The sequence below is a fragment of the Umbelopsis ramanniana genome (genome assembly GCF_025399195.1).
Source record: "Umbelopsis ramanniana AG unplaced genomic scaffold K450scaffold_70, whole genome shotgun sequence".
Lineage (NCBI taxonomy): Eukaryota > Fungi > Mucoromycota > Umbelopsidomycetes > Umbelopsidales > Umbelopsidaceae > Umbelopsis > Umbelopsis ramanniana.
In genome coordinates, this window is record NW_026252156.1 from 20,811 (window position 1) to 39,203 (window position 18,393).

The 18,393-nt window shown below is 41.6% G+C and overlaps 10 protein-coding genes across 10 annotated transcripts; 3 read left to right on the plus strand and 7 right to left on the minus strand.

Annotated features, from left to right (window-relative positions):
• Position 1: 1 nt before the first annotated feature.
• K450DRAFT_258174 (uncharacterized protein) lies at positions 2 to 1,706 on the minus strand. Its single transcript, XM_051591796.1, has 5 exons — positions 1,362 to 1,706; positions 1,238 to 1,287; positions 1,009 to 1,177; positions 593 to 942; positions 2 to 518 (listed from the first exon to the last, which is right to left on the minus strand). The coding sequence occupies exons 1-5, from the start codon at positions 1,684 to 1,686 to the stop codon at positions 231 to 233; spliced, it is 1,182 nt and encodes a 393-aa protein (XP_051441134.1). The 5' UTR covers positions 1,687 to 1,706; the 3' UTR covers positions 2 to 230.
• Positions 1,707 to 1,821: 115 nt separating this feature from the next.
• On the minus strand, positions 1,822 to 2,385 carry K450DRAFT_258177 (uncharacterized protein). The gene has a single exon (XM_051591797.1). It carries the CDS (start codon positions 2,343 to 2,345, stop codon positions 1,878 to 1,880), a length of 468 nt encoding a protein of 155 aa, XP_051441135.1. The 5' UTR covers positions 2,346 to 2,385; the 3' UTR covers positions 1,822 to 1,877.
• Positions 2,386 to 2,922: 537 nt separating this feature from the next.
• On the minus strand, positions 2,923 to 8,532 carry K450DRAFT_295631 (uncharacterized protein; the record flags this gene model as incomplete). The annotated part of the gene is made up of 7 exons (XM_051593617.1): positions 2,923 to 3,297; positions 3,439 to 4,895; positions 4,917 to 5,022; positions 5,091 to 6,128; positions 6,190 to 6,387; positions 6,451 to 8,267; positions 8,370 to 8,532. 7 exons carry the CDS (start codon positions 8,530 to 8,532, stop codon positions 2,923 to 2,925), a joined length of 5,154 nt encoding a protein of 1,717 aa, XP_051441136.1.
• Positions 8,533 to 10,622: 2,090 nt separating this feature from the next.
• On the minus strand, positions 10,623 to 11,375 carry K450DRAFT_258179 (uncharacterized protein). Its single transcript, XM_051591798.1, has 2 exons — positions 10,919 to 11,375; positions 10,623 to 10,844 (listed from the first exon to the last, which is right to left on the minus strand). The coding sequence occupies exons 1-2, from the start codon at positions 11,185 to 11,187 to the stop codon at positions 10,727 to 10,729; spliced, it is 387 nt and encodes a 128-aa protein (XP_051441137.1). The 5' UTR covers positions 11,188 to 11,375; the 3' UTR covers positions 10,623 to 10,726.
• An 86-nt stretch (positions 11,376 to 11,461) lies between these two features.
• Positions 11,462 to 12,623, plus strand: K450DRAFT_258183 (uncharacterized protein). The gene is made up of 2 exons (XM_051591799.1): positions 11,462 to 11,818; positions 11,905 to 12,623. The coding sequence occupies exons 1-2, from the start codon at positions 11,791 to 11,793 to the stop codon at positions 12,372 to 12,374; spliced, it is 498 nt and encodes a 165-aa protein (XP_051441138.1). The 5' UTR covers positions 11,462 to 11,790; the 3' UTR covers positions 12,375 to 12,623.
• Positions 12,624 to 13,036: 413 nt separating this feature from the next.
• Positions 13,037 to 14,446, plus strand: K450DRAFT_258185 (uncharacterized protein). Its single transcript, XM_051591800.1, has 5 exons — positions 13,037 to 13,224; positions 13,304 to 13,471; positions 13,544 to 13,557; positions 13,609 to 13,833; positions 13,902 to 14,446. Exons 1-5 carry the CDS (start codon positions 13,053 to 13,055, stop codon positions 14,319 to 14,321), a joined length of 999 nt encoding a protein of 332 aa, XP_051441139.1. The 5' UTR covers positions 13,037 to 13,052; the 3' UTR covers positions 14,322 to 14,446.
• Positions 14,446 to 15,351, minus strand: K450DRAFT_258187 (uncharacterized protein). The gene has a single exon (XM_051591801.1). It carries the CDS (start codon positions 15,171 to 15,173, stop codon positions 14,571 to 14,573), a length of 603 nt encoding a protein of 200 aa, XP_051441140.1. The 5' UTR covers positions 15,174 to 15,351; the 3' UTR covers positions 14,446 to 14,570.
• K450DRAFT_258190 (uncharacterized protein) lies at positions 15,288 to 15,720 on the minus strand. The gene has a single exon (XM_051591802.1). The coding sequence runs from the start codon at positions 15,692 to 15,694 to the stop codon at positions 15,401 to 15,403; it is 294 nt and encodes a 97-aa protein (XP_051441141.1). The 5' UTR covers positions 15,695 to 15,720; the 3' UTR covers positions 15,288 to 15,400.
• A 95-nt stretch (positions 15,721 to 15,815) lies between these two features.
• K450DRAFT_258192 (uncharacterized protein) lies at positions 15,816 to 16,913 on the plus strand. Its single transcript, XM_051591803.1, has 3 exons — positions 15,816 to 16,197; positions 16,269 to 16,347; positions 16,410 to 16,913. The coding sequence occupies exons 1-3, from the start codon at positions 15,844 to 15,846 to the stop codon at positions 16,859 to 16,861; spliced, it is 885 nt and encodes a 294-aa protein (XP_051441142.1). The 5' UTR covers positions 15,816 to 15,843; the 3' UTR covers positions 16,862 to 16,913.
• Positions 16,914 to 16,952: 39 nt separating this feature from the next.
• K450DRAFT_258196 (uncharacterized protein) lies at positions 16,953 to 18,323 on the minus strand. The gene is made up of 4 exons (XM_051591804.1): positions 18,089 to 18,323; positions 17,905 to 18,018; positions 17,526 to 17,840; positions 16,953 to 17,425 (listed from the first exon to the last, which is right to left on the minus strand). Exons 1-4 carry the CDS (start codon positions 18,259 to 18,261, stop codon positions 17,044 to 17,046), a joined length of 984 nt encoding a protein of 327 aa, XP_051441143.1. The 5' UTR covers positions 18,262 to 18,323; the 3' UTR covers positions 16,953 to 17,043.
• Between the last annotated feature and the right edge of the window lie 70 nt (positions 18,324 to 18,393).

Here is an 18,393-nt window from a genome sequence, read left to right on the forward strand (position 1 = left end):
ATTTTAGGATCTGTTTTGAAACCACTCGGATGGACTGCCCCTCACATCCGCCGGTTTGTTGACCATCAAACACAGAACAAACAATTTATTCAAATATTTTAAACCGACTTTGGCAGAGGTGAGATGATATTAGTCCACCATAACACCGACAAAAAAAGTGATTCATCGGTTCGGTTTGACTTGTTAGTTACTTTCTATCTTGTTCTAGTATTTTGTTCGGCAAACGTTGATTATGCAAAGCTCAAATAATTACCGCGAGCGTTATCTAATTCTCCATGATACTCTAATGACGAAAGATCCTTGTCTAGATTGGAGACAATATGTGACAATAAATCTGCGGCCTCCACATAGCCATGGTGTCCAGCGTTCGGAAGCAAAAATACTTTGGTCTGAGGTAAAATATTCTTTTTTACCTCATTGGCATATCTAAAGTCTATCCAGTCGTGTTCGCCATAAACCATGTAAAGTGGCAAATCGTGCAGCTGGTGCAATTGATCTTTAAGAGGTACATGCCATGCCTTTTTGTTTGACAAAGAAAATGAGAACGTGTAGGGTCTCAGCCGTTGGTGCATGCCACTAGTATTGTGCTTACCATCGAACTATCCTTCGTGTGGCCCATTAATTTTGAAAATGCCATTTCTCCGGAGACCGATTGGGTTGCTAATTCGTAAATATAGCGTATTACCGTATCATCCGAGTATCCAAAAGCTTGTACTGTTCTCACTCGCGAACGTGCAAGCATTTGAAGTACTCGGGATTTTGGCAACATTCCGAGAATGCGCTGTGGTGTTAATGTCCATATGGAAGTAAACAGTATACGTGAGCTTAAGGAGAAGATCTGGTCTGATGGAAATTGGAAACCTTTGAGACCAATTGGGCTAAGGAGCACCAGACGATCAAGTCTCTCCCTATGTTTTAGAGCATACGATGCCGACACAAATCCTAAACGTAAGAGTGTCAGGTAAGCCAGTAGCGGTATATTTCATCGTGCTTGTATACACTGCATACCGCCAAAAGAATGTCCAAGAAGTGTCATTTTCTCTATTCCCATTGCTTGCCGCCAGCTCTCCAAGCTATCTACAAAGTAAGATTGAGCCTTGACAGCATCGTTTCCACAATATCTGTCTCTAGTGGACCTTCCCCAGCCAAGTAAATCAATCGCATGAACTGTGTAGTGCTTGATGGTAGATAAAATGAGTACACTATGCCTCAAGTGACTAAAGTTATCAATACCAACCTTTGAGAGTTCGTCTATATTTCTTATCCATATGCCCTTACCACCACCGTCTGCATCATCGTCAGTTAAGGTTATTACACAAAGTTGGATGCCAGTAACAAAGAACGTGAAAAAGGTCATTTACATCCATGAACAAGCACCAAGTCAGGTTTCTTTTCGGTGGTATCAGAGTTTGTTGAAACACTACTAATATAGCATGGCTTGGACGTTTTTCTGCTCCAAGTAGGTTGAATTTCTGTCATTCGAGATTCAAGTGGCTGTTGAACGCAACGGAACATTGCTTTTTCAGCTACAGCAAGTGATTGCTGCTTTTTGCTTACTAGCTTCTGAGGAGCTACATGGCCACGACCAGACAAATTGCGCCATATATCAGCATAAACCTCTAGAAGATTCTCGCTACCGATAGACCGGGTAGCCAAATGCGAGTTGACGCGAGTCCAAAATCGCATTGAGAGAAGTTGGATGCTACTTTGCCGCACGGACAAGGAAATGGCCCTTGACCTTTAATTTTGGGCGGTCCTTCAATGATTTGGTATAAGACATGCTGCCTGCCCCATTTATTGGATAATACTGTATATTGTATCGTAATTTATTGAAGATTATACAGAGGGAGTATCGTTAGGTGACAATTAAAGATAGCTTAGTTTGCAGCCTGCTTGACGGCTTCTGCTGTGGCAGGTTTGATTTCTTCCTCTTCCGCAGGGTTATCAGCCATCTGTTGCATAGCATCTGGCTTCTCTAAAGCCTTTTGGAACTCTTCCTTGTTGGCTCCTGTCTTGTTCTCGCCCTTAATCAAATCCTCAACTTTCATGGTTTCTGGCAACAGGTGGTGGAGTTGTGCAGCCTTAATGGCATGTCTGTCCATCTCCGTAGCAAAACCTTGTCCTGTCTCCTTATCCCAATTCACATTAGTATGATCGGGATGGACGGCTGCAGGGTCTTGTTGAGCCAATATATCGTTTGCCAAATCGTCTTGATGATAGATAGCACTGGCGTCGGGCTTTCCTTCAACAGGGGCATCGGACTGAGTTTGGGAGTCTGAGACTGATTCTTGTTGTCTAACTTCTTGCTCAGAAGCTGCTGGTACGGGTTCTTGTGCTTGGGACATATTTCTTTACTTATCGAAAAATAATAAATGCTTATTACCCACGTTCACACAGGCGTCTTTATATATTTTGGGATTTTTTTTTTCTTCCAAGTGCCTGTCCACCCAAATTGTTTATGACGTCTAGTTTCCATCATTACAAGCAGCCAAGTTTGGAAAGTCTACCTTTTCCCCAGGAAATTTCTGGGAAATGATGCTATCCTACAGACAGCTGCATAGTCCATATGTCCTTGAGTCATAGCTTTCAATTCAGTAGTGATCACACTTTGCTGGCATATTCATAACTCTTCAAAGCCGCTCAACTACTCAGTAATTAGGCTGGTAGCAATCATGATCTGGTACGGTAGCCAAACGGCAACGTTTGCGAGCATGGGATAGCCGCTATACCCTCAGGGGAATGCAAAATCACTTGTTGAATTAGGATTTTTTTAAAGTTCACAGAGCGCTGGCAAATTGTCGTGTCCAGGCAGATCAAGATTGGCAGTATTGTTAGAACTTTCCATCTGCTGGAAACAATCTATATTGTACTTTCTCTTTTTTATTTTTTTGAGACTTGTGAAAACTTAATAATTTCGAGTTTTTACACAGGTAAGTGGAGTTTAGATAAAGCTTCGATACTACCACCCACTACAATTGGTCCAGCTATAAGAGCTGCAAACATTATAAACATTGTTAAGAAGAACAGACCATATATAATGGCCACTCGTCGTCTCTCCTTCTTTTGACGGACAGTCCACGTAGGATATCGAATCTGTTGACTTGGCCGTAACCAAAACAACATGAGTCCATGCCATCGGTTTACATACGGTATCAAGCAAATCAACGAGAGGGGAAATAAGATAAAGTGCCCCAAAATAAAATCTGTCGCAAAGTTGCTCATCTCTATGATCTTGCATACATACTCGCGAGCTGGTTGCGAAATGGCTATGATAATAATCAGGTTCAGTTTCCAGTTCTCATGATGAACTAAATTGTCATTGTGAAGTAACTTACCATGCCATCCAAGCTATAGTTATGAACAAGATGACAACAGATCAGAAGAGGTTAATATGTATGCATTGGTAATATGTGCCGAATAATGCATCTCTAGACTTACACCGCGTCCGTACCACTTTCCAGTCCACCAACCACGATTAGTTTGATCATGAGTGAATTCTCTTGTCAAGAAGAGAATAGTCATGGTTTTGAAAACCAGCCTTTGTAATGAAATGACGGAGACTAAGCCAAGGAGGACATTAGACAACTTGAAATGTTCAAGTACTAGGAAGGCTTCAAAGAATATGATAGCATTTATAACTGCCCAACCATGAGCCATAGCCGCAATAACAGATCCAAACTTGTGACAACACAAGCTAAGTACAGAGCCCAGCGTTATGGAGACACCAAAGAATGCAGCCAGAGCACCAGCGTTGAGTAGAATCGGTCCAAAGGCAATCACACCAAGTCTGATCAATCCAGATGGGCCATTGACTGGAGTGGTAGGATCCTCAGTATTGACGCTACGCACAAATAAATACGCCACCATGCAGATCAGAGTGTATATGAAAGGACCAATAATTTCAGAAAATACGATGGTTGAGAATTTTGCTCTAGGAACGTCGCTCGACAATTTGTCTCTTGGTTCGCCTAGCTTTGTTCGCTTATAACCGGTGATTCGAGTTCTCGATAAACGGCAGTAAGCAATCCATGAGTTTGCATGAGTTTTTGAGTTTCCTCTGGACAGCCATCTGAGATATTCTCTATAGTCAACCATGAAGTCTGTGAAAGCGAATTGGTTCGGATTGAAAACAAAGGGTGAGAATATCAAAGCTATAACCGTTAGCCAGAAGTAGAGTAGATGTGGCATCCATATCGTGACTGAGGCAAATAGCAACATAATGAATATGCGTGCTCCAAAGTATATACTTGGTACAGCAAATCTTGAATACAAGATGCTGAACGGCAATCGAGTGGTAGCAAAGCCACGACCGGTTGCAATGTATCGAGCACCACCATAGTTCAAATTGGTGAGGATGGAGTTGGTGTATATCTGAGTCACGAAAATTTCAAAGAGAGGCGATAGGGATATAAAGTGCTTTCCAAGACGAGATATACTGCGGAAGAATCCGCGTTCAGTCAATTCTTGCAGGAACAGTGGCATAAAAGCCATGAAGAAGACCAGAAAGATGGAGAGAATACAACGCTTGATCCAATCTAAAACAGGGGCAAGGTTGTAGCAGCCAGCCGGGCTGAGAACGGCGTCTTCCGGTGCATCTGGATTGTACTCGCATACAGTGAGAGCACTTCCCATAGCTCCCACAAACAAGAAAACCAACATGAACATCTGAACTGACAAAATGATAAAGATGTTGTTGATGTGAAACCCAGGATGGGCATAGTAGAACGTCAAGAAACGGTCCAGAGGCAGTTGTGTTCCGATGTAATAGTATTCTCTTGACAGCATTTGTTCACCCATACCAGTACCAATCTTGGTTGTGAAATTGAGAATAGAACCAAAACCAAGATCACGACCTTTACCGCATTGGTAGTATTCAGTGTGCTTGATACGTCCGCCTCGAGTGAACGCATTCATACCGGCATAGATATCTTCGTTCAAGTGCAATCCCTTTTGAGCTTTACTGACACCTCCTCTAGTTGTCATGAAGACTGCGTTTAAGAAATCCGGATGGCCATAATGGAGCTATAGTAATCAATAGAGTTATGGGTCACCACTGTACATGGGTCAACAGATTTGTCAATGATCCTTACCTTGCCGCCAATTTTGGCCATGATGCGTTGTGTCAAAGTACCGAACGTTTGTTCCTTACCAGCGGCAACGTCACCGAGTACACCGATGTTCTCAGAGAAAATATACTCTCTTGCTCCAACGATAGCAACTGGTGAAGAGTTTGCGTTCTCTTCCGGAGCGTCGTATGGGTTGGTTTCTGCTGGATTCATCTGCTCGAACTCTCCCAGTACATTGCGGATTTTGAGACACTCCTCCAGATAGTTGTCCTGATTGGCATCAATAAGTTGCAAGTACTCTCCACGGTAGAATATCAAGGCGTGGTTTTGATTGTCGGATTTTCCGTCTCCTAAAATTGGGTTTCCAGGGAGACGAATTCTGAATTTTGGTTTCCGCTTGCCATCTTCCATTTTCTCACAAGAACCGTCAATGAGACATGAAAACATGGTAGAAGCTTCACCTTCTGACTTCGATGGCTCTTCATCCAGATAGGCAATTTGTAAATCCGGATAGGCATTAAGTAATAACTCTGCACTTTCCATTTCTTCGCTGTTGAACTTAGTGTAGCGCTGCATAGCAACCAACATTTTGAACTTGCGAGACGACATATAATCTAAGTCTCTTTCTAGAGCGGCGTTGTCACCTCCATAGCTTTGTACAACATCTGGGTTTTCAACTCTGTAAAGTAGTTTGATGGCTTTTGTATAGTTCATGAAGCCAGAGATTGTACGATACAAGGTTTGAGAGCGTAAAGAAGCCCAAATTCGAGTACGCAATGTGTATTCTGGGGCTGAAGACTTGAAACCGATGCAGTAGAAGGGAAGATCATCAATCTTGTGCTTGCTGTTTTCTTTTTCAGAGTTGATAGACATGAAGGACATGTTACTATTGCTACTTGGTAGGACCTTTTCGTCTGCCATAATCTTGGTATCCTTGACAAAGTTGTCCCATTCAACGGCGTGCAGTTGCTTCAAATACTCCAAAAGTGTGACTCTTGTATTTTGGTCTTCTCTGCGAATAATTTCGCGCAATGACAATATCATTTTTTCTGCGTAATGTGGCTAAAGAGAAGGATTAACATGCGCCATCCGTTTGACGCAGCCTAGATGCATAAATGCTTACCACAAGAACAGTGAATGCAGGCATTCTGTCAATCGACTGTGGTTCTGGCATTGGTGTAGTCAAACTTTGCGCAAAGAAATGAATACGGCGCTCTGCTTCACTTTGTTGTGGGAAATATTCAGTTTTGAATGCAGTGTCTTCTTGAGAGACGAAAAACGTTGGTGGTTTAAGGGTTTTTTTGCCATCGGTATCAATGACCTGATGATAAAGAGACGATTAAAATTTCACTATGTGACCATCAACTTAATTTTATCTTCTTACCTGTTGGTATAGGAGCCTTTGCACATGCTCTACAGACACAAGATGCTCGCGGTACATTGATATCACAATTGCGTTCCAGATTTGCGAGCACAACACTTTAGGCTTGTATCGAATTTCCATATCAACCGTGGCGAGAATTTTGGCGTGTATGCGTTTGGGAAGTCTCGAGAAGATGTTTCTCCAAGGAGTCCATATCGAAATACCAAGATAAAATGATCTTGCGACTGAGAAGACGGTGTTCCATATAATGTACCAAAGGTAGGTGTCGAGGAAGAACAAGCACAGTGCCATGACAAACATGAGAAATAGAGTGATTAGTGGCATGTAACTGCAAAGCATGTTACCGACGATGGCGTCAGTGCAAAATTCAATTCTCATCATTCCCATGATCTTGAGAGGATCTTTAAAGGAAAGAGCTAAAAAGAAGTAAGATTCCAGCAGCTTGCAGGAAAATACACACGCCCATAATCCTATAGACATGAATCTGTCCATTTTCTTGAGTTTGGGGAAGTTTGCGGTAAAGTAGTGGCCAGCTAGATCGCGACGAGTTTTGATCTCGGCTTTTTTCTTGAAAAGTTGTGCGGTAGGAACAAATGACAAGTAACAAACTGTTGCTATACTGAAGAGTAATTGTACAATGGCAACAATTTTTGAGATTAGGCCGGTACGACTGATGAAAGCACAGTAAACAGTGGGTCCTGTAGTGATGATGAAGAACGCAAATAGAATTGCTAGTCGTCTGCATAGCTCTTTGGTGTCTCTCCAAGATCTTGGCAAATAAGAGTATTCTGCGCAGCATGCTACTATAGAAATAATGACAGCAATGGTCCCTCCCAAGGCGGTAATGGACCACTGAACAGATGCTTCTTCTGCAGCAATTTCTTTGTCGGAATTCAGGTAAAGTGTTTGTGCGTTTGCGGCGGTATAAAACCAGAAAGTGGAAATGTGAATAATCCATATTCTGCTGAAATTGGCTACCAAATGCATCCAGGACCGCTTTTCTTTGTATGTCTTTATGAAAGCCTTTTTCCAGACGACGTTCTTCAGTTCTGTGTATTGCTGGCGTAGGGGTTTATCCATCAACTTTGTTCCATCTGTAAGCTTCATTCGCTGCATAGATTCTGGGTACCAAAAAGCTTGATTGACGTCGTCATAACCGATGATTTTATCGTGATCTTTTTCCCGCTTGACGAATTGTCCATCGGACACCTCATAGGATTGATCCCGGATAAACAAGTACAATGGTGAGATGATATCGTCCAGGAAGGTGCCTTCAGGAACAACCGGACAGTCACGACCATTGTAGTAGTCGTCAGCAAGCTTGAATACGAAGCAGATGACTTCAGATGTGTATCGAACTACAGCTGCCTCTCCCCATATCAGAAGATATAAGGCAATTTGCCGAACTCTTTCCCTGTTGCTCATGGTGTTCATCTTTTTCTTCCAAGCGTCTTCCATGTTGCCCAAATGAGATATTCCTATGGACGCTTTGCTGTCTTTGGAAGTTCTATCGTTGCTTTCTCCTTGCATAGTCTCTTCATCGACTTCTAATTGAGTGACAAAGTACCACTTCTTGTAATTGGAACTTTCTCCGCCAATATAATCTGCATGCAATGATACTAAAGCTTGTTCTGTGGACATTCGAGAAGATCGAGATTCTAACATCACCATAAAATGCTCAAGCATGTTGTTTTTGTTATCACGCTGGAATCCAAATTTGTTCGTCAAGTCCACAAAAATTGCATCTATCTCGTCGTTGGTGATTGGCATGGTATGGTCTCTTGTCCAAGCAGGGTAAGGCTCTCCATACTTGAGTTCTGGAAGTGGTGATAATCCCAGCTCCTCTCGTTCAGTGGTCGCAAATGAAGATGCACTACCATTTGCTGACGCTGTTGTTGTTTGATTTCTCAACTTCTTACTTTCAATAGCTTGTAATAATGAATCAGAAGAAGTTGCGAACTTCATATATCGACTGTCACCAATGCCATGAAGTGCTCCCAGGAATCCATCACTGTCAACACGAGGCAGCCTAGTACCTGTGGGACCGCTGTATCCGTTCGAAGATTGGCCATCAGAGTACATATCGAAATCTTATTTTCATCATTAGTAAACATCATATGTCTATATGTGGATCATTTCATTGATATGTACCTGTTTGCGACTTCATATTGTCCGCGCCAATTGTTTCAAATTCCGCCATCACTGCTTCGGCGCGAAAGCTATAATATTAAGGAGTCAATGGGACATTACATGATAATTAAAGAATTTGTGACTGTGCTAACCTATCAACACTCAAATGTGGATCTTTTTCAAGGCTATCTTGAGAATTCCAGCCGTATCTTGCGCCGGATGCTTTACTGCTCTTGTGAAGGTCTTCGTACTGATCATCAGAATCAATGGGATCCAAGGATCCCTTGATAGGTTTATCACCATCTTGGTCTTTTCCGGACATCAATTGCTGTATTTCTTAAAAAAAAATTGTGCAGACTGAGTGTATATGGGCGTATGTCGAGGTAACCGACACTCCAAGCTAGGTGGTAAGGGGAGGTAGTGACAGTAACTCCCGAGAAGTATTACGGATCTACTACTCGAATATGAGATAGACTTTCTGCTAAACAAAAAGATCGTGAGAAGTCAAAGAAGGATAGTATATGACGATCTGTGTTCGTTGATAAAATGAAAACCAGAGTAATCAATTTTTTTTGGGAATAAGGAAGAAGGAACAAAATGGTGGATATAAGTTTTACTTAATGAGTACTGTCCATAGGCACAAAAAAAAATTAACTAGGTGCATGCAGTCAAGATCGCTGCTAGCAGACAATTATGAGCTTTTTCAACTTAGGGGCCCATAAAAGTAATATATAAAAGTCGACTGGAATGCTCTACTGAGATTCAGGGCCTCTCACTAATCTTAGGATCCTTGGCTGTCAAATAGAACACTAGGGGTAGCAATCGACTGCAGGATCACAATGGATAGGAGGTTATACTACATTTTCTCAAATACAGACAGAAGTAAAGTAGAGTAGCATCGTTCACTGATAGTACGTTAACAGTTAACATTTTAGTAATGTGTGTGTCCAGGAATCAGGTTCTGGTATACTTTAATAGAGCAACGGGTGTTTTGGTCTCTTTGGAAAGCCATTAACCTCCTGGTACATCATAGGCCGATATTAATTTTCATTTGATATTGGAAATGTATATATTTGAAGGGGCTCATGTAAAAATCTACCATGGTCTCAAGATAGCTCACAGCTGTGTCTTCAAAGTCAGCACGGCAAAACTGGCTTGGTATGAAGCTCTTTTCCAAGTCACTGCTTCATATGTATTGATATGGTGGCATATCGCGTGTTTGAAGCCTGCCGGAGTAAGATAACTTGGAAAATGAGTACGTATACAAAATCTTACAACGGAATCGTCCGTCTATGCTGGAGCGTGTGTGAAGTGTTGAATAAACCGAGATCGCTATACCTCCCGTCTATTAGCAATCGGTTATGAATTCTGAACAATTGTTAGATTTTCACGACCAAAGTGATTACGTGGTATCCTATATGATGTATGGTTTCTCGGATTGAACATTCAACCGATAGATAATTGAAATGGTATTCTGATAAGCCAACAACGCATATGTTTCAAACTTTGAAAAGAATGCACTATCTCAAATGAAAATCCACATCATATTCTAAAAGGTAGTTATACGACGGGATATAATTCAATATGCTTTGATATCTCAAATTATACAGGTAAACGGAATCTATAAACGCATCAGTGAGGTCCATGAAAAGCTATTGGTTCCTGGCAAACCGTTAGGAGAAACTTTGCGTTCATAAAGTTCAGTCTATTAGGCATGGATATCACAGCATTTTCATAAAGATATTGTTCAGAGCAAATTCATTAACGCTTATGACAGTAGCAGCTTACTCTATAATGATTTTCAGCGCATCCGGTTTTTCTAGCAAAGGTCAATGGTCTGGGTATTCAACTAAAATAAAATTTATGCTGGAAATCAACCCAGCAGAGCCCGGCATAAAAGGGAAATTTTTTATTTGTCCTTGGAAACAATACAACTGATCTGGATCAACAGTTTAAGGTCCCTTGACAACTTTTTGTGTCAACGCCATGTGCTTTAGGGGAGAGAGAGAGTGGTACTGGGTAGAGTTGTCCACATATTAATTTTTTTCTTATACAAATAAGGAGTGAGACTTTCATTATATCCTAGCGATATCATGCATCCAGGGATATTGATGTCTCAGTGAATGTTGCCTACAGGATGATACAATTATGACCATATATTCGATCCATTATATTCCAATATTTCCTTTGGTCGAGTAGCTACACAACCGTCATAGCCTTGTGAACAGCATGACGCGAACGCAAATGTACAAAGCTGGTCGCCACTGCAATGCCGAAGGAATTAATGCAACTGTCATTCGCAACTAATGATACTATGCTGCTTCACCAAAGTACTGACCTCTCTTGTTCGCAAAATGAATGACATTGTTCGCTAGAACCATTTCGACAAACCGGTGCTTTAGTAAGCTTTCCGCAGCGAATTGGCTTTGCGAGAGGATCCCCTGGCAACGCTATGCATGACACCACAGCATACCCGCAAGGTTTGTTTATATCTCCCGTGCTAGAAAGCTGCAATTGGCGAACTTGACTATCGTCAAAATTGACAGGTATAGCGTATATAAATTTGATATAATATAGAATGATGATGAGTACCGTACATCGCAGCATGTGTGAAAAGAGAAGTGAAGAAGGTCAAGAGTGGTAGAAAAAATTTGACTTGTGACTCCCACCGTGACATTCCCCCAATGGAGATCTCTCTGCTTATAAGGAAACTTTTCTGAGCTATTGATCACAGCCATTTTGGACTTGTGACATAGGATATTTGTTATGCCAGCATGATCGTCAGCAAATGATAGCAACATATACAACGAAAGAGTAAGTGAAAATTGGATGAAGTAATGCTCGAAAGGAATGACTACTTATGAAGATCATCCCTTGCCAGACAGCCAAAGGATTGACATCCGAGATCATGCTTATTCAAATGAAAGATAGCAAGTAATAGTGTGCTCCCTGCATTATTTTGCTATTGCTCAGGAGACCGGCAAAAGATTCCAGTGGTAAAATGACCATTACCATGGAAACGCATGAATAAAACTACCAAGATGCGAAATTTTTAAACGCCGCTCCACGAAAGTAAAAAGTTTATGGCGTCAGACCCTCAAAACACGATGTCGCGGTCGCTTTATCATCTGCATTTGAAACAAAAGACTTCTACAATCGTATCAACACTGGCAATATCCTCAGGGATCACTTGCTGCAAGCCTTTTCAGAATGAGCATTACTGCGAAGCTACCAACTTGTAAGCTACTCGTAATTCAATTCACATCATTCGTCGACTGCGGAGACGCTAGCAGGGACGGACTAATGACAATCTTTTAAATGTAGTTTCCACACCTTTTAGCGGGGGTTTATCGCAAATGATCCCAACTATTCCTCGAAAGCGCAGTATACATCACCTTTTAGCTGAAAATTCAAGTCTACTTCGAGAAGAGCCCAAGGCAAAAAAGTTCAAAGCTTCGGAGCTATTAGACCATCCGTCCAAAGGAAACGCCCGACCCAAAAAATCAGTAACCTTCTCTGACGATATCAAGGAGATCCGATTCCGAATCCGTGACACTCCAAGGTCGCTTCTTTGTGATGGAATAGACGATGGCGTGGAAGAAGATATAGAAGACAATGAGAACGACACAAAATACCATTTCATCCAACCTGTTCTACAGAACGTTACTTTATCACCACAACAGAGGACACTTAAAAGAACGATCAGTTTCCAAGAATTTGAATTCGATGATCAATTTGGTGAAGAGCTGGACTCTCAATTAACTAGCATGCACCTGGGTGAAGTTACCTCTTAAGGTTCTTTCTGTGATTTTGCTTCAGCTACAATCCAATATCTGTACATATCACTCAGTTCCGCATCCATGTATCCTCCTCCCAAGTACCATAATTTCTACTCTTGTATAAGCAGAAGCCGTAGTTCTTACATAGCTTAAAGGCATCCGCGAATTACTTGTAAATAATTTGTAAATGCAGTGCAGTGTATCAAGTACCCATAAAAATCAGTAAAATTAATATTTTGGAGAAACTATGAATCATAACAAGGCTTACTGTTATTCTGTTTGGATAACATTAGTTAATAAAAAAAAAGCAAGAGTTTAGTAAACTTTGTAGCTGTTGAACAGTTGTCTGGAGTACAACATTAACGACATTGTTTCGTGTGCAATACAGCAAGCACAGGAATAATTTTACGATATGAGATCGTCTTGTATACTGATACAGTGAATATTGTTGAATGATTTTGTGACTCTTGGAAGGAAGTGAAAACTTTCCAAAAAAAAGCTACCTGAATGGGTCGCATCACAGTCCATTGTCATTTGGAAACACAAGCAACTAGGTTGGCTTCGTGAACTTCTTGACTTTGTCGAGGACTTCTCTGGCAAGATTGAATCACGTGACTTACCCATTCTGTTCAATTGAGTATTTTTTGACTCAAATTTTTTTGCGCTGATAGATCAACGGTTGTTACATAAGCAATGTCCACACCTGCTGGACCCACCCCAAATGCACGCCCCTCCTGGGCATTAGATGCAGAGAATCTTGATGCCGCCATGTCTGAAGTTCCACTTTTTATGAAGGAATTACCTACAGAAGAGAACGATACATTAGCGGCGCTTCAATCGTTAGTATACGACGGCACACCAGAAGGTTGGTTCTAATCTGCCTGTGAGTGAACAGGAAAACGACATTGGAAAGAAAGAGTTGCTGACCCAATATACTTGAACAGAAATTGCCGAAAATTTCAAAAACCAAGGCAATGAAGCTTACGGTAGAGGAAGAGCTGGCTTCGCAGATGCCATCAAGTTCTATACACAAGCTCTCGACGTAGAGTGCCAGGATCAGAAACTTAATGAGGCTTGTTACGCTAACCGAGCAGCTGTGAACTTAGAGCTTCGTAAGTTGGACAAATTCAGACACGAGCAATGAATATGAACTAAAATTTGGCTGACTCTTTTCTCGCATTTAGAAAATTATGGCAAGGTATTGAGAGATTGCGCTAAATGTCTCGGTCTTAATGACAAAAACGTCAAGGCACTTTATAGATCCGCAAAAGCATTGTTTGCCTTGGACAGATTGGACGAAGCTCTCGACTGTTGTGATCATGCATTAGCAGTGGATCCAGAGAACAGAGCTGTTATACAGGAGAGAGAGCGCTGCCAGAAAAGAATTGATCTGATTGCGGAAAAGAAGAGGAAGGAGGAGGAAAAGAAGAGAAAAGAGAAGGAAAAGAAGGAAAAGATTGATAAGATGGTCAAGGTATGTTGGACTTACAGTTGAAGTGTGCGTTATCCATTTCACGTATTTATCCAATCTTGTGTCCATAGGAGAGAAAAATCAAGTTTGAAGTAACAGATGAGACTGTTGCAAAGACAGCGCAGATACAGCTCGACGAAGAAACGAACACGCTATCATGGCCCGTATTCTTCTTGTATCCAGAACACAAGGAAAGCGATTATATCCAAGCTTTCAATGAAACGAATACCTTTCAAGATCACCTCGAAGTGATGTTCGAACAGCCAGCCCCTTGGGACGCAAAACAGGAGTATACGATGGATAATATTGAGATTTACTTTGAAAATACCACCGGACTTCGACCAACATTAGTGAAGATTGGCAAAAAGTTACAATTGGGAAAGATCCTCAGCTTGGACAAATACACAATCATAAACGGTGTTGCAAGCTTTATCATTTTGAGCAAAACCAGCCCCTTCAAGGAAGAATTCTTGGGACGATACAAAAAATAGATACTTGTCACAAAAAAAAAAAATCTCATAGACATCCACCACTGTACGAATACATTTTCAACATGATCATTCAAAATACACCAATTACACATAGCCAAATGTTGTGGGCATGAAGTAAGGGGATATTGGTTTACAGGGAAAGGTATGAAAATACATGAAAGTAGTATAAGAAATCAATAATGACCTAGGACGGATTGATTATCCGTGGGATCATTCGCATACAGCGAGCGTCGCTGGAACAAGAAACGTTCATGCACTCCTCGATCCATGTGATGCAACGTCCACGAATCCATCTTCATCTTCGGAGGTGCTGTGGTCGCTATGGCTAGCTTTGTCTTTGCCGATGATGCTAATGTCGCTATCGGATATATCACTTCGTGCTTGATGAGCTGAAGCTTCAATATCTGACCAACTGCTAGAACTTGAAACAGTTGTATTACTGTGGCCACGTGCACGTGGAAGTTGCAAAGAATTATTTACACTTTGGTATTCAAAGGCTTCATCATCTTCGTCTGGTTGAATGAAAGAACTATCTTCAAATCGCCAAGGCTCTGATTCTGCTGTATGTCTGGGAGAAACGGGTTGCATTAATGGGCTTTGTGAGATTTGGTCAGGCGGTGTGCTATGGATTGAACCATATGGTGTAAACTCTTTGCTTTCTTCGACTGAAACATAGTTTGATGACGCCGCAGAATCAGGCATTGAAGGGTTTAAGTTCGTTGTATTGCCTTCGCTGCTTTGGTCATTCCTTGGTGGAGCAGGCTTAGAAACCTCGTGACTATCACTAAATGGGTTATCCACATGTCTGCCTTGTTCCGCTTCAAAGGTCCGTCCTTTGGTTTCTAAAGGCATTATGCCAAGGACAGAATTTCCTCTTCTTCTCAACCTTTCTTGCTCTAGTTGGTGTTCATCCTCAAAAGAGTGATGCTCATCTTGCGAGTCCGGTTTCTGTGGTTTCAATTCAAAATCTTTTGAAGTAGCTGGGTGTTTTACATCTCGTTCCACCTAAACAATAAATCGATTTTAAGGCTGGGGATTAACGAAATATACTCCACAAGAGTGGCTGGCCGCCGACGTCATCATGAATATGACGGTATTCCTTCACTTACCATGCCAATCGTTTCGTTTTGAGAATCATGCGTTTGATACGGACGGCGCCGCCTAAAGCCAGCTTTCTTCAGTATCGATCGTGGATTGAACCCTTCTTCCTCGTCGGAAGAGTCGGAGTCTGAGACAGTGTGGTATCGTGGGCGCCGTGTTGCACCAACAAAGTCATATTCGCGGTTGTAATGTTCATCGATGAAGTAATAAGTAACCACTCCAGCAACTACTACGCCGCCTACGATAGCGGCAATAATTGCAGGATGAACCATACTGTTATGGGAAAAAGGGATGGGAAAAAAGGGAACAGGAGGTCGCAGCTTGGCAGTCAAAATTATTAGTAGTTCAGCACAAAGCTCTCGTGACTGGGACTGTTTTTGCACACACCCGAATGCTGGTTCACTTTCTCCTCACGCTTGCTATGGTTTTGCCAGTTACGAATCAATGGCAATGCTTACCAACGCAAGTCCCTTTACTAGATAGTAATTCAAAGTATGTTACATATTACGAAGGGACTCTGCCTCTAATTCTTGCAGCTCCTCACGGTGGACGCTTATTTCCGACCTCCATTCCGGATCGTACAGCTGGTAACGGCACTGTAACAGTGACAGATGCCTATACGAAAGACGTGGTACTAGCTATAGCCAAAAAAATTCGAGAGAGAACTGGAGAAAGCCCTCATGTTGTCCTGCTACAACTTGCACGCACCAAGGTAGACGTCAATAGAGAAAAATCAGAAGCAAGCGATTCAGACGCCGGTCAAATGGTTTGGCAGGTGAGTTTGTGGGGTAGATTTATGAAACCTGTCAGTCATCGCCAAGTTGACCATATAGTCACTCAATTTAGGAATATCATAATACCATCCAATATGCACTTGAGAAGGTGAACCAAAATCATAATGCTGGCCTTTTCATTGACATTCATGGTATGTTTCATTTAGAGTTTGAAAGCTGCGTCATGTCAAAATATTAATGATATGATGTATAGGCCATGGACATCCTGAAAATTGGATCGAATTAGGTTACCTACTTGATAATCAAACTTTACAGCTTTCAGACGAAGAACTAGACCATAGCAAAGCCAAATCTGAAGCATCTATTCAAAATTTATCGAAACGATACCCCGATATAATGTTTTCATCATTTTTACGTGGTAACAGTTCATTAGGAACACGCCTAGCTTCTACTCATCATCTGCGAACCACGCCTTCCAAACAAGAACCAAATCCATCTCAGATTAAAAAGTATTTTTCTGGGGGTTATTGCACACAAGCATACGGCAGTAGAGACAGTGGCGACTTTGATGCTATCCAAATTGAATTACCAAAACCTCTACGCTTTTCAGCATCTGGTAGAGATCAGGTTACCACCGCGTTATGCGAGAGTTTAGCATGGATGCTTCAAACGTTTTATCATGTTGATATGAGAGCGAAAATGTAACAATAAATTGACTATCAAAACCGTTCTAAGAAATGTGAAAGAAATGTTGGAGGTTGATTTGGGGCTATTTAATCTGGTTGACAAATTGTGATATTATACAATGATTGCTCTTCAGAGAAGAAAGCTTGATCCTTAATGACGGCAAGGAATCGAACGGTATAAATGTTGTTATGGGTAATTTACTATGATCGCTTTGGCAGACCGTTGTCAAGTTCGTACAAATCTTGGTGGGGGTTACCAGCGTTGTCTTCAGAATGTCTAGCTTGAAACGAATTATCCTCATCCCATCCATCGTTGTCAAAGTCTGCCTCATCGTCATCGATGGCAAAACTTGGTTTGAATTTCGGATTGGCATTCAGTTCTAAAGCGCCTGGTGATGGCGATCTTGCATCTGCTCGCAGATCACCAACGTGCTCAGCCAATTCTGTTTCATCAACGCTGTCCAAAAGGTTTGCGAATTCGTCTTCCTCGACATGATCTCCCAGACTGATTTCTTGTTTCTCGTTGTGTTTAACAATCGTATCGATGACCCAGAACTGAATTATGTTCATGACCAGAGGGAAGCTGGACACAGATGGAAACTGGGAGTTAGAGCTCAATGTCACAGTAGCACTAATGTGTTTCGAATATACGGTCAAGTCAGCGACTTCAAAGGTGTACTTACATCAACATAACGAACACAACTTGTAATTTATAATTACTCATTGTCCATTCTAGCACCCATTGGCCAAAGTCGAATAAGAAGGGGCAAATGGCGAAAATGAGGACAACCACCAATTTCATGAGCACCAAGGCGGTGATGTATATCAGTAGCTGCTTCCCCCATTGTATGAACTGATTGATCAATGGAGGATCACCGTAGACACCACTTTGGACGCCTTGCAGTCGGAAATAGGCAGCCAACCTCCTAAATCCTAACAGGATGCCCCATAAAATACCAACACCAACGGTTGTGTCCACAAAAATATTTAAGAAATACCTAGGAAAAAGTCAATCCATACAACTCTGCTACATTCTGATGGAGATTCGAAACCCTTACTTACCAAACACAGGGATTGCTAGGATCCGCTTCATTCTTTCCAGAGATATATGATACCAATAGGTTGAGCGTATGGATAACGATTCCTCCCACAAGCTGTTTGCTAACATCAAACCCCCTTTAATCGATGATAATTAATCTTCATTAGTTAGAGTTAAGCAGATAGAACAAATTTTGTAGAAACTTGCCATATCCGAACTGGTCGCTGTGGATTCTCTCGCTGACGTTTGATGATTAGAGTTGAAAAAGCTATGGTAGCTAAGCAAACTTGGATCACGATGGCAAAGGAATCCAATAGTTTACAACCAGATTGATTCACTTCATCTCCTGGAGCTCTTGCTATGAGTGATTCTATTGACATTACTATGACGCTGATCTTTCACGGATCAAGCACGTATTGAGAAGGCAGAGTGCAAACAGTCGGTGAAATCATGAGACAAGTAAAACCCAGCTCACAAATCTTTGAATTTGGATTCCCAATTTGGACGCTAGG

Bases quoted from the DNA above. Each gene is read 5' to 3' on its own strand.
- K450DRAFT_258177 (XM_051591797.1), bottom strand. From the start codon at position 2,345: ATGTCCCAAGCACAAGAACCCGTACCAGCAGCTTCTGAGCAAGAAGTT.
- K450DRAFT_258185 (XM_051591800.1), top strand. From the start codon at position 13,053: ATGTCCACACCTGCTGGACCCACCCCAAATGCACGCCCCTCCTGGGCA. The intron at 13,225-13,303 runs GTTGGTTCTAAT...ATACTTGAACAG, and splicing joins ATACGACGGCACACCAGAAG to AAATTGCCGAAAATTTCAAA. The intron at 13,834-13,901 runs GTATGTTGGACT...TTGTGTCCATAG, and splicing joins AGATTGATAAGATGGTCAAG to GAGAGAAAAATCAAGTTTGA.
- K450DRAFT_258192 (XM_051591803.1), top strand. From the start codon at position 15,844: ATGGTTTTGCCAGTTACGAATCAATGGCAATGCTTACCAACGCAAGTC. The intron at 16,198-16,268 runs GTGAGTTTGTGG...CACTCAATTTAG, and splicing joins CCGGTCAAATGGTTTGGCAG to GAATATCATAATACCATCCA. The intron at 16,348-16,409 runs GTATGTTTCATT...TATGATGTATAG, and splicing joins CCTTTTCATTGACATTCATG to GCCATGGACATCCTGAAAAT.
- K450DRAFT_258190 (XM_051591802.1), bottom strand. From the start codon at position 15,694: ATGGTTCATCCTGCAATTATTGCCGCTATCGTAGGCGGCGTAGTAGTT.
- K450DRAFT_258196 (XM_051591804.1), bottom strand. From the start codon at position 18,261: ATGTCAATAGAATCACTCATAGCAAGAGCTCCAGGAGATGAAGTGAAT. The intron at 18,019-18,088 runs GCAAGTTTCTAC...CATCGATTAAAG, and splicing joins CAGCGACCAGTTCGGATATG to GGGGTTTGATGTTAGCAAAC. The intron at 17,841-17,904 runs GTAAGTAAGGGT...ACTTTTTCCTAG, and splicing joins CCTAGCAATCCCTGTGTTTG to GTATTTCTTAAATATTTTTG.
- K450DRAFT_258187 (XM_051591801.1), bottom strand. From the start codon at position 15,173: ATGCCTTTAGAAACCAAAGGACGGACCTTTGAAGCGGAACAAGGCAGA.
- K450DRAFT_258174 (XM_051591796.1), bottom strand. From the start codon at position 1,686: ATGCGATTTTGGACTCGCGTCAACTCGCATTTGGCTACCCGGTCTATC. The intron at 1,178-1,237 runs GTTGGTATTGAT...TCTACCATCAAG, and splicing joins ATATAGACGAACTCTCAAAG to CACTACACAGTTCATGCGAT. The intron at 519-592 runs GTAAGCACAATA...TCAAACAAAAAG, and splicing joins ACACGAAGGATAGTTCGATG to GCATGGCATGTACCTCTTAA.
- K450DRAFT_258183 (XM_051591799.1), top strand. From the start codon at position 11,791: ATGAGCATTACTGCGAAGCTACCAACTT. The intron at 11,819-11,904 runs GTAAGCTACTCG...TTTTAAATGTAG, and splicing joins TACTGCGAAGCTACCAACTT to TTTCCACACCTTTTAGCGGG.
- K450DRAFT_258179 (XM_051591798.1), bottom strand. From the start codon at position 11,187: ATGCTGCGATGTACGGTACTCATCATCATTCTATATTATATCAAATTT. The intron at 10,845-10,918 runs GTCAGTACTTTG...TCGGCATTGCAG, and splicing joins TCATTTTGCGAACAAGAGAG to TGGCGACCAGCTTTGTACAT.